The sequence below is a fragment of the Ailuropoda melanoleuca genome, chromosome 16 (genome assembly GCF_002007445.2).
Source record: "Ailuropoda melanoleuca isolate Jingjing chromosome 16, ASM200744v2, whole genome shotgun sequence".
NCBI lineage: Eukaryota > Metazoa > Chordata > Mammalia > Carnivora > Ursidae > Ailuropoda > Ailuropoda melanoleuca.
The window spans coordinates 74,942,957-74,955,416 of NC_048233.1; the positions used below are offsets into that span (position 1 = coordinate 74,942,957).

At 52.3% G+C, this 12,460-nt stretch overlaps 1 protein-coding gene across 1 annotated transcript; it reads left to right on the forward strand.

Annotated features, from left to right (window-relative positions):
• Positions 1 to 225: 225 nt before the first annotated feature.
• On the forward strand, positions 226 to 12,006 carry F2 (coagulation factor II, thrombin). The gene is made up of 14 exons (XM_019802150.2): positions 226 to 381; positions 754 to 920; positions 1,586 to 1,610; positions 1,840 to 1,890; positions 3,279 to 3,384; positions 3,485 to 3,621; positions 5,049 to 5,363; positions 5,681 to 5,806; positions 5,882 to 6,008; positions 6,417 to 6,584; positions 7,097 to 7,270; positions 7,474 to 7,655; positions 11,522 to 11,592; positions 11,741 to 12,006. Exons 1-14 carry the CDS (start codon positions 303 to 305, stop codon positions 11,882 to 11,884), a joined length of 1,872 nt encoding a protein of 623 aa, XP_019657709.1. The 5' UTR covers positions 226 to 302; the 3' UTR covers positions 11,885 to 12,006.
• Positions 12,007 to 12,460: the final 454 nt, after the last annotated feature.

Sequence of the window (12,460 nt, forward strand, 5' to 3'; positions counted from 1 at the left end):
TGGAAGGAGCCTCAGGAAGATCTTGTGACACCACTAGCCCAAGTTGGCCCACATCTAAGGAGGGAAGGGCTGGATGATGGTGGTTACTTACACTGGCCTTTCCTTTGTGACTTCCCCCCAGACTATCTGTCCCTGGTCCCAAGAGGACCTATCTTCCTGGATGGTGGGGGCGGACTATCTATACACTAGTCCCATGGCCCTGACCTGCTGACCTCTCCCTCTTGGCTGATTTCTTCATGTTAGTTCAACATTAACCCAGAGTGGTCAGGACAAGTCCTCAGAGTCCCAGGAGCTGATACACTATGGCGCACATCCGAGGCCTGTGGGTACCTGGCTGCCTGGCCCTAGCTGTCCTGTTTAGCCTTGTGCACAGCCAGCATGGTAAGAGGGGTTGGAGGCTGGGACAGGCTGGCAGGCTGGGATATGGGCCCATGGGCGGGGGTCTCCTGGATTGACTGAGAACAACAGGGCCAACGCCCAGCTGGGCCTGAGCCTACAGTATAGGGCTTGGGAAGGAGTTGGGTGCTCAGGTCTGGATGTACAGTGACTGCATCTCTCCTGCCATATGGGGAGTGGGATATCCAGTGAATGGAAGTGAGCTAGTGGGCTACCGTCGGCAGCCTTTAGGGTTCTGCCACCATCCCAGGTGTCCCCTCTCGGAGGCCAGCAGAGCAGGGTAGGCTTGCTTTCTGCCCCCACGATGGCCAAGACCTCCTGGCTCACTGAGGCCACTGTCCCATGCCCCTCCTACAGCAGTGTTCCTGGCCCCTCAGCAAGCATTATCGCTGCTCCAGCGGGTCCGACGCGCAAACAGTGGCTTCCTGGAGGAGTTACGCAAGGGGAACCTGGAGCGAGAGTGTGTGGAAGAGAAGTGCAGCTACGAAGAGGCCTTTGAGGCCCTGGAGTCTTCCATTGCCACGGTGAGGGTTGGGCTATGCGCCGGGTGGGGGGGGGGCGGCATGGGCCTCCAGGTGGGCCCAGCTCTAGGACCACAAAAGAGCAAAGGATGTCCCAGCTCTTCAGCTGTTGGTAACTTAATGTCTTCTTGGGCCTCATTTCACTGCCAAGATGAGTGACCTCAGCCATTCTTGGAGGTCCCAACACCTGGGCTTATATCAAGGTCTGGCAGCTTAGTGAGGCACCAGGTTATTGGGGGGCTCCTCCGTCTTCTGATGTCTGTCTGCACTGGAGTCTCTGGAGGCCCTGGCCCGCATGGCCTCTCAGCTTCAGCTATGCTGCTCCTGTGGGACTCTGGCAAGGCCTCATGGGGTTCTGTGCAGCCCTTCCCTTCCTCAGGGCTCTGCCTGGGCCCCATACCCCCCTTCTCCAATCTAGCCCACCTATGGGAACCCTTTTGGTCTTGGTTGGCTGGGGGCTCCCCTCTCCTCAAATACATCTCTCCTCAGTGGGCGTGGGCTTCTGGAAATAGAGTAAGAAACTACCACAAACCTCCCCAGAGCCTGCCCCCTGCATGACCAGGGTAAGGGAAGGAGGAAAGTATGAGGAGAAAACATAAAGTCTACTGAAAAGCAAAATGAAATTAAATGGGATATGCCACAGCCTCATGCCCACTCTTGTTTTTCAGGATATATTCTGGACCAAGTACACAGGTGAGCACTGGGGAGGGTTTGCTCCCAGAAGGGAGTGCTGGGGACCCCAGTGAGAGAATGTTCTACTCTGGAGAATCTTCTGGTCCATCCATTCCTCCACCCATCCTTTCCTTCCTTCCTTCTATCTGTCTCTCCGTCTCTCTGTCTCTGCACTTTGTCCCACCCACCCTCTACTTGAGCCCCTCCTGTCCCTACCCCAATCCCAAAAGTGTTTCTGGGTCTTTTCCAGCTTGTGAGTCGGTGAGGAAACCTCGAGAAAAGCTCACTGAATGTCTGGAAGGTGAGGAGACGATGCAGGGGTAGGGGTCAGGGTGTGAGCAGACAGCTTGGGAGAAGAGCAGAGTGGGGCGGGTTAGGAGTCAGGGCCTAGCATCTGACTTTGCCGTTCTGTTCCTGCGGTCAAGGACGTGTCTTTGCCCCTGGCTCTGTGCCCGGCAGGGAGGAAGAGGATTCATGCTCGAGGAACAAATGCATGAGTGGATGAGGAATTCATATTTAAGACCTCATTTTCATTCGAGCCCCTGCCAGTCTGTCTTCCTGTGTTCCCAGGGCGGAGCCCTGATGATGTCACATTCATTCTTCAGAACTTTGTGTGGCTCCCCATTGCCTCCAGAATAAAGCACAGGCTTCTAAGCCTGGCAGACTTGGCAGGTTGTGGCCTTAACCTTCCCTTCCAGCCTTGTCTCCATTGCACCAACCAGGGGCCCAGACCCCCAGATACTCTGACCATGAGCACTCCTCTGAACATGACAAGATGTGTCTCCCTCCTGGCCTTTGCTTTCATTGCCTCTTCCCCTGGAGCAACTATGACCATTTCCTGAAAACTTTCCTGTCCTTCAAGGACGAGTTCAAATGCCATCACCTTGCTGAGCCTGCAAGGAGCTTCTGAATACACCTTTAATGTAACAATAGACCCCAACTCTTAACAATAGCTCTTTAACCGCTGGCCATACTTTTGTGTTTTTCTCCCATACTTTAATTTGTTAAATAACTTATTCAACAGATATTTTACTACACCCCTACTCTGTACCAGCACTGTGTCACGTGCTGGGGATTTTAAGAGAATGAAGGAGCTCCCAATCTCATAGGGAAACAAAAACACAAAATGTCAATGTGATTGCTGGAAAAGCTCCATTCCAGGTGCCAAGACAATGCCCGGAGAAGGAGCATTTAGTTTGCTGGCAGGATCAGGGACAACCCCCAAGAAGAAGCAGAGTTCCACCTGGATTTGTGGGATGCACTGATGAGTGAACAGAAGAGCATGCCCAGGCGAAGGAAAGAGCTTGTGCAAAGGCCCTGACATGAGGAGCTCTGATAACAGGACAGGTAGACCAGGGACAACCTAGAAGGACCTTGTTTTCTTTGTCATCTTACTGGCCATGAAGAGCCACTGACTGTCAGCTCCCTGAGGGCAGGGACCTACCGTGACTATGTCTTAGTCATCACTATGTCCTTAGTGCCTGGCACAGGGTCTGGCACAGGTTGTCACGTGGACGGTAGGCACTCAGGGAATCTTTGGTGAGTGCTGCGAAATAGATTGGCGACCTGCTGGGTACAGAGGAGGTAGCTGAGGAAATGCAGGTCAAGGGTCATGGAGCAGAAGTAGCTTGGAGGACGTGGACAGACAGAGCCTCAGGGTAAGAGACCGGGGGGGTGGGGTCTCTGCAGGTAACTGTGCTGAAGGTCTGGGTATGAATTACCGAGGGAACGTGAGCTTCACCCGGTCAGGCATCGAGTGTCAGCTCTGGAGGAGTCGCTACCCACATAAGCCTGAGTGAGTGACGGGCTGGCCTGTCGGCTAGTGGGCTGAGAATATGGGGCTGGGAGACACTGGACGGAGGGTATGGCCTCTGCTGAGCAATTTCCCATTCCAGAATCAACACTACCACCCACCCTGGGGCGGACCTGCGGGAGAACTTCTGCCGTAACCCGGATGGCAGCACCACTGGGCCCTGGTGCTATACGACAGACCCCACTGTGCGGAGGGAGGAGTGCAGCATCCCTGTCTGCGGTGAGCTGGGGAGGCCTAGGCAGTCCATGGCCAAGGCTCAGGGGTCTCCATAGGGCCTGGCAGCCTGGGACAGGAAGCCAAATCCTGACTACCTTCAACCATGGGTTAGTCATTTACAACATTTTGCCTGTGGGTCAGTGAAGGCAGGAGACCAGAGACAGCTGGCCTCCCCCGCCTCCCCAGTCTTTGCTTTCTTGTGACCCAGGCTTGTGGCTCATTCCAAATATGCTTTCCTTCCTGCTTGAGGCCCTCTTCCCTCCAGGAAGCCCTCCCTAACCATTTCAATCCATGCGCCCTTTTCTGAGCACCACAGAGCAAACCTCATGTGGCCCAGCCCGGCACGATGCTGTCATTATTCTTTCACATGATGTGTCAGTGAGCTCTGGCCGCAATAATGCTGCAAAACCCACAAAATCACCAACAACCACAAAAGCTCAGGGGCATACACCAACACGCATTTCTTTCTTGTGTCTGAGGGTTGGCTTGGGCAGCTGAGCTGATGGCAGCTGTGCTTGCCTGTGTCTGTGGTGGCCACTGAGGCAGGCTGGGCTTGGCTGCTGGGTCTGCTTCTAGCCAGGGGTCCCGCTGAACTTGGCTCCTTGTGGGGGTTGGGTCCTGGTCTGCTCCACATTCCTCATCCCGGGGCTGAGGCTGAAAGGCACTATCTCCCAAGGCGATGGCAGAGGTAAAAAAACTGTTCAGAAAACGCAATGTGTCCTGAGGCCTAGGCTCGGAACTGTGGCATCCATCCTGCCCGTGTTCTATTGGCCAGGGTGAGCCACATGCTCAAGGCCAAAGTCAGCAGGTGGAGAAGTACACCTTTGCCTGTAAAACCAAGGGGCAGAGGATGTGGATGGAGGCAGGGGTAAAGAATTAGTGCCAGCAATCAAGCTACCAACTATGGGTTGGTGTTCTTTGTCCTTCATGCATCCCTGTTGGACCCAGTACTTGGTCCTGAGACTGGTCTTACAGCAAGTTACCAGCGATGATAACAAAAGCAGCTGCCATATACCATGCCTGCCCACCCCCAATACTTTGCAGGCCCGTTGAAATTGATGGTGCATGTAGCAGTCCTCAGTCATCCCAGCTACTTTGACTGCTGTGCCCTATAAAAACAGACTCCTTCTGTAAAAACCCCAGGCAGTCACTACCAATAGATTACAAATAGCCCAGGAGGTGAAACCGAGTTACGAACGCTGCCTCACAATGCTCGAGACATAGCACGTATTTTGTTTAAATCTCTCGACAACCCTGCAAGAATGGTATCGGTCACCCCTTTTATAGGCAAGCAAAGTGAGGTTCAGAGAGGTCAAGTTACCTGAGGTCACATAGGAAGAAGGTGACAAGGCAGGGAGTCAAACCGTGACCCCCTGGCCGCGTGTGGTCCCACCCCGCCCACTCTGCTCCCCTGCCTCCCCACCCACCAGGCGGGGGGGGCGTCACTGTGCAGCTGACCCCACGCTCCAGAGGCCCCACGGTGAATCTGCCACCTTCATCTGAGCACTGCGTCCCTGAGCGTGGCCGGTACTACCAGGGTCGCCAGGCAGTGACCGCACATGGGTCACCCTGCCTGGCCTGGGCCAGCAGTCAGGCCAAGGCACTGAGCAAGGACCAGGACTTCAACCCTGCGGTGCCGCTGGTGGAGAATTTCTGCCGCAACCCCGACGGGGACGAGGAGGGTGCGTGGTGTTACGTGTCGGAGGAGCCTGGTGGCTTCGAGTACTGCGACCTGGACTACTGCGGTGAGGCGGGGCGGGGGCCTGAGGCTGGGGGCGGGGCCTGGGGCGGAGCCGAGCAGTTTCTCCCCCGGTGCGGGGCTGCCCCGCCGCTGGGGGGCGCAGTCTGCTGCCGCCCCGACTCCGGGCGGCCGGGAGGGCGGGGCCCCACGCGCAGCTGAACCCTCTCAGGCCCGACGCCCAGTTCCCGAGGCCACGTGCGCCGCGTTCTCACCCAGGGGCCTCCGGGGCCGCCTGTGGGGCTTGGGGAAGCCGGGAGCCGGGGTGAGGGGTCTGGACGCGGGCCGGCTTGGCCCGGCCCCAGCCGTGCCTGCTTCCCTCAGAGGAGCCTGTGGAAGAGGTGGGCGACGGGCTGGCTGAGGACCCGGACGCGGCCATCGAGGGACGCACCGGCGACGAGGAGTTCCAGCCCTTCTTCAACGAGAACACTTTTGGCGCCGGGGAGGCAGGTGAGGCGGCAGTGGCGGCGCGGGGCGCGGGGCGCGGGTTACAGCTCTGCCCCTCACATCTGGCTTGCTGTGCAGACTGTGGGCTGCGGCCTCTGTTTGAGAAGTCGTTGGTGAAGGACAAAACGGAACACGAGCTTCTGGATTCCTACATCGACGGGCGCGTCGTGGAGGGTTGGGACGCCGAGATTGGCCTCGCGCCTTGGTGCGTCGTGGGGGCGGCCCCAGGGGTCCCTGCCGGGGCTGCCCTTCCCTCACAGGCCTGGGCTTCCCAGATGATGACAGCTGGCACCCCTCTGAGATTGGGGGTATTGCTTCTCACACGCAGAAGGGAAGCTGAGGCCCAGAGAGCTTAAGAGGTCTGCTTACTTGAGTCAGTTTCTCTGATCCCTGGAGCTGTGCCAGGCTGTGCAAGAAGCTGGGGAGAGGTGCAGAAAGCAGGAGGCAGCCCCTTCTTATTATGTGGAGGCCCCAGTCGGCCAGGGCAGCCAGGCCAAGCTGGGGTCTGGGCCCGGCAAGCACCTCTGTTCAGTTCTTAAACCTGGGACTTTCTACTTTAGGGCAGGTGGAGGGGCAGCCCCTAGCTCCTCATGCTTCCTACTCCCCCTCCCAGGCAGGTGATGCTTTTCCGGAAGAGTCCCCAGGAGCTGCTTTGTGGGGCCAGCCTCATCAGTGACCGCTGGGTCCTCACTGCTGCCCACTGTCTCCTGTACCCACCTTGGGACAAGAACTTCACCGAGAATGATCTTCTGGTGCGCATTGGCAAGCACTCCCGCACCAGGTACGGAATCGGGGGCCTGTGGATGTCTGGCGGAGGTCAGAGTCCTCCAGAGCGACCGTGAGGGGCTCTGGGGCCTGGGGATATGTCTCTACATGTCCCACGGTAGAAAACCCAGCAGTCTCTGCTGGAAAGTCCATTTGGCCATGTCTGGACTGAGGCTTGGAGCCAGGGACAGAGAAATTAAGACTTTGCAGAGAGTGAAATCCTGGCCCACCCCCAGCTTCTCTGCGGGCCCCAGCGTGCAGCCCAGGTGTGAGCTCTGAATGGAGGCTGTTTGGACCAGGGCTCCGGCCTGCGTTCCTCCCCCACCTGCCGGGGCTCTTTGACTCCAAAGCCTGGAGCAGCTTCAGGCCAGGAGATGCTGCCAGGGCAGGAGCCAGCCCTCTTCCCTCACGGGTGGCCCAAGGGTCACCCCAATTCCTGGACGCTGAGGCCAGGCTGTTTCTTTCCTCAGGGAACTGGCTATCCCTCAGCAGGTGGCTTACAGCTTCCCCATCTCCCTGTTTGCACAGGTATGAGCGAAGCATTGAGAAGATCTCCATGCTGGAAAAGATCTACATCCACCCCAGGTACAACTGGAGGGAGAACTTGGACCGTGACATAGCCCTGCTGAGGCTCAAGAAGCCCATCGCCTTCAGCAACTATATCCACCCCGTGTGCCTGCCTGACAGGGATACCGCAGTCAGGTGGGTGCGGGCACGGGCCGTGGGCTGGGTTCGGTTCTGGGCCTGACGCACACTCCCCTTTCCAGGCTTCAGGGGCTCTGAGTAAACCCAGAAGTTCTTTCTGCGCCAGTGTTTGAGATTCTGGTCTCCAAGGGACAGTGTTGGGGTCGGGGGAACTTCTGGAAGGGTTGGTTCTCACGAGGTCCTTCTCCCTTTGCCTGAAGACTGCTCCGCGCGGGATACAAAGGACGGGTGACAGGCTGGGGCAACCTGAAGGAGATGTGGACGTCCAGCGTGACAGAGGTGCAGCCCAGCGTCCTGCAGGTGGTGAACCTCCCCATCGTGGAGCGGCCGGTGTGCAAGGCCTCCACTCGGATACGCATCACCGACAACATGTTCTGTGCTGGCAAGTGCCCCGGGCGTGTCTGAGCCGGCAGGGTGGGGGGGCGTGGATTGAGACACGCGAAGGGTGCAGACCTATTCAAGTCCTGGATCTGGTCACTTATAAGCCAACTTTGCTTTGGGGAAAGTTGCATAACCTCTTGGAGGCTCGGTTACTTCCTCTGTAAAATGGAGATGCAAGTCTCTGTCCCATAAGGTTGTGTGAGGGCTAAATAAGATAGAATAGATATAGTAAGGTGCTAGGCATGGTGCTAGGCACTGGTTAAGTTGTCGATCTGTGTGAGTCCAGATAGCAGCATGAGGCCATGGATAGGGGAAAAGCTTTGTTCCTTCAGTCATGCATCAAATATTTATTGAATGCCTATTGTGATCAGTATTTACCACAAGGACCCAAACACAATGCCTGTGTCCTCACAGAACTTCCTTCCTAGGAGGGAGTGTCCATAAACATGTAGAATCTAGCAGGAAGAAAAATGGAGCAGACTAAGGGAGAGAGAGAGAGATGGGGACAGGGCAGTCTAGATAGAGTGGTTGGACAAGGCTAGAGAAGTTCTCTCTGAGAAGAGACTAGAAGTGAAGAAGTGAGCTAGTCTAGGGCAAGTGCACTCCAGGGTGAGGGACAGCAGATGCAAGGGCCCTGGGGTGGGATCCTGCTTAGGGTGTCTGAGGAGCAGCAGGGAGGCCGGTGTGGCTGGGGTGCAGTAAACACAGGGCAGGAGTAGATGAGGGGTGGGAGGTGGGCAGGCAGAGGATGGGCAGTTCTTTTAGGGTCTTGAGTCACTTTGGCTTTTATTGAGCTAGGCAATTTTGGAGGGTTTTGGGGGAGGTGAATAGATCGTCTAACTTAATTAAAAATTTTTAGTATAGGGGCACCTGGCTGGCTCTGTCGGTGGAGCATGGGACTCTTGATCTCAGGGTCATGAGTTCAAGCCCCATGTTGGGCATAGAGCTTACTTTAAAAAATTTTCTCTTAGTATAATTTTGGACTCAGAAAAATTGCAAAAATAATGTAAAGAATTCCTGTATGCCATCATCCAGATTCCCTGCACTTTGTGTGTTTGTGTTTATTGACATATACACACATAGACACACGCTGTTTGAGAGTGAATTGTACATATGCCTTGTTACCCACATACATGAGTCTATCCAAACAGCAAGAATGTTCTTACGTAGTAAGTGCAGTTGTTAAAATCAGGAAGTTAATGATACAATACTGTTATCTAATCTGTAGACCTTATTCCAGTATTTTCTAGTTGTCCTACTTACTAATGTCTTCTGTAGCAAAGGGGGAAAAAATGTTCTCATCTGGATCCAGTCCAGGATCACACATTGCTTGTAGTTGTCAGTCCTTTATCTTCTATGACTTTGACATATTTCATAAATGCGCAGCCCAGTGAACCTGTCGCTTGGCCCTCAGGTTGGTTTGTCTAAGGTTTTGGTTTACTTGTGATCAGATTCAGGCTAAGCGAAGTTGTGTCCTTCTAAGGGAAGGCCCATGATGTCCGTTTGTCCATATGTCTCACCATAACTGGGGAGAGTAACTCTGACCTCTTGGTTAAGGTGGTGTCTGCACTGGGCAAGTTTCTCACTGTGAGGTTTTGTTTATAAGTATCTTGCTGGTAGCAGCTTTGACCCTCTTCATCCTGTTTCTCAAACCGTTCTCCCAGCTCTGGGGGCTGCCAAATGGTGATTTTCTAATTCTGTCATTCCTTCTATGTTTATTATGGTTTCATTGGAAGGAAGACCTCTCCTTTCTTTCATTCTATCAGTGTGGACTCACGGGTCTTTATTCTAAGGGTTATAATTTGCTACTATCATCATTTATTTTGATATTCAATTATCCAGTTTTGGCCAGTGGGAGTCCCCTCAGCCTGGCTTCTGAGGCTTTTGATGTCCCTGTCCTTCCCTGAGTACTTGCTTACATTGGCACAGCAAAATGTTCTCCACTTTCCCGCTAGTGGAGAATGGTGTTTAGAAACCACAATCTGGGTGCTACGTGTGCACAAGGCTACCAGGATGTTACTGCTTCTGCGTCCTCTCAGCAGACGGATCTAGAAAATACGTGTACGATGGATACAGCGACATCTAGATCGATTTTTCTTTCTGTCATTTATCAGTTTCTCTATCTGAAACCTCCCACTGCAATCCAGCAGGATTAATTTTAGCTTCTCCTTTTCCATATTTGTAGCTCTCTGTTGACAATGAGAAACTGGACTCCTGTTATTCATCATATAGTAACTTATTGGATCAATGCTAGAATACATTGTTTCAGAATCACCCATCCATCATGAGAAACAGTCCTACTCACTGGTGTTCAGCATTTCTTCCTGGTATTGCTGTCGTTAGTGGGTACATAGTTGACGTGCTGTGTTCAAAAGTAACTTGGGTTAGTTTTTTCCCCCCTTTGCTGTGTTATTTATTTAAAATACAGTTAGGCTCAGTTGTTTCTGATTGTATTCAATTTGGGGTCTCCCCTCCCAACTTTGTTCAGTTTTTATTTCTTTTTGGAGTATTAACATGGTTCTAAAACTCAGGCCCTTTAAAACAGGTACACTTGGAGAAGTGACACTCTCTTTTCCTTTCTATCCTTTTGCNCTCTTTTCCTTTTTTTCCTTTTTCCCCCCCCCCCCCCCCCGCCAATCCTTTCTACTCCATTTCCAACCAGGCTCTGTAGTCAATCAGTCTCAGTAGTTTGTGGTGTTTTTTCTTCCTGTATTTCTTTTTGCACAAATGAGCAGACACACACATATATTTTATTTCCCCCTTTTTACACCTCGGGTAGCATACTGTAGATATTCTTTTGTATTTTGCTTTTTTCTCTTTATGTATCCTGGAAATTTACTCAGCTGCCCAGTGTGGCTCCATTTGGCATACATACACCTTCAATCTTATTTCATTTCTGTGAAGTTTTCTTGGATTATATAATAAATATTAGTTTTTTTTAAATAAATATTAGTTTTGTTCCATGGTTTTATTTTTCGAGGGATTCGGATTTCTTCTTTGGTCTGAATTCCATTTCCATCCCTTTCTGCTTTGCATTTCTTCCTATTGTTTTGTCCATTTATTTTTAATTTTTGGATTTTTGATGCAAGGCATTTTGTTACATTGAGGCTTGAGGAAATTTAATTTCAGTTATAGTTTTCTTCTGTTTCATGGTTGTGTTTTGGGGGAGAATTTTTGTTAGCTTAGGTGTTTTTCAGTCTTTTTTTTTCCTTATAGTATCTTGGTATGGATCTATTTAGTTGTCATTCATTTTGTAGATTTGGGGTCATTTATAAGGTTCCAATTCAACTGCACCCAATTCTTTTATCTAGTAGATATTTACGGCCTCATCTCCACATAAGTGTTGATATTAGATGCAGTTAAATATATTAAATTGATTTGAGGTTTGGGTGTTCTCTGTAGTCCAGTCATGATGATGATTGTGTGTGTGTGTGTGTGTGTGTGTGTGTGTGTGTGTGTGTGTGTAGCTTTTATTGTTACATTTGTGGGTATGTGGGGAGATTTTGGATAAAGGCAACTGCCATTATCCTCAAGCCACCTGTAGGTCTAACATATATTTTTTTAAAGTCCTTCTGCCTGTTGGGTAGCGAAGGGATTGGGCAGGGGGGGAGTAGAATTCGGGAAACTAGTTTGGGGGAGAGCTACATGTGATGTGACTGGGGTGGAAGCACTGAAAAGTGGCTGGGTTGGGATGCGTGTTGAAGATAGAGCTGAGAGGCGGTGCTTAAGGATTGCACGTTGGGGGTAAGAAAATGAGGAGCCAAGGAGGACCACAAAGGGTAAGGTGGACACTTACCAGCTAGGTCTCTTCAAGAGGAGTGGTGGGAGCGTGAGCTCTGCGCCTAAGCACTGCTGTTCTCTCTCAAGGTTTCAAGCCCAATGAAGGGAAACGAGGGGATGCTTGTGAAGGTGACAGTGGGGGACCCTTTGTCATGAAGGTAAGCATCGCTAAAGTCTAGGAGCTGGTGGGTAGAGCTTCTGGGAGCGGGGGTGAGTGAGGGACTGTTCTCAGAAATAGTTGCCTGACAGGGTACTGCTGTCATGCCTTGGACTTACCCTCTTGGAAACCCCATGTTTCTTCCTCAGAGCCCCTTTAACAACCGCTGGTATCAAATGGGCATCGTCTCATGGGGTGAAGGCTGTGACAGGGATGGAAAATATGGCTTCTACACACACGTGTTCCGCCTGAAGAAGTGGATACAGAAGGTCATTGATCAGTCTGGAAGTTAGGAGGCTGCTCGCATTCTAGGCTCCTCACTGCAAAATCACAGAAACCAGTCCAGCAGCAGAATTATTTTTGTGGTTTGTTCCTAAAACTATATAGTTCTCAATAAAAGTGACTGTCAACAAGCCTCCATGCTCCCAGTGCTGTTCATGGGCAGCTCAGAAAGAGCCAGCATGACTGGATGAACAGGACTTAGCAAGTCCACCGCTCTTAGAATGCAGGGTGATGGGGGAGGGAGGTGGTGGCCTGAGGGGTGGAGCACTGAAAATGCTCCAGATTCGGGGCCTTTATGGGTTCCCTCATTTAATGCTCATAAGAGGTAGGTGAGGGGATAGACTAGAAGTATCTTGTCCAAGGTCACACAGCTGAGAAGGGTTAAAGTTGGACTTGAAACAAGATTCTGAAGTCTGTGCTTTCAGTCGCTGTGCTGTGAGGGTGGTAAGGTGCTCATCCCAGGACCAGAGAAGAGGCAGGGGGAACAGACCAGAGCAAGGAGGGGTGAGTAGGTGTATCTTTCTCTTTACCTCCGACTTCCCTCATAAGTCCCCACATCCTTCTGCATACCATTAAAATGACATCAG

Bases quoted from the DNA above. Each gene is read 5' to 3' on its own strand.
- F2 (XM_019802150.2), top strand. From the start codon at position 303: ATGGCGCACATCCGAGGCCTGTGGGTACCTGGCTGCCTGGCCCTAGCT. The intron at 1,611-1,839 runs GTGAGCACTGGG...GGTCTTTTCCAG, and splicing joins ATTCTGGACCAAGTACACAG to CTTGTGAGTCGGTGAGGAAA. The intron at 3,622-5,048 runs GTGAGCTGGGGA...CCCACCCACCAG, and splicing joins GTGCAGCATCCCTGTCTGCG to GCGGGGGGGGCGTCACTGTG.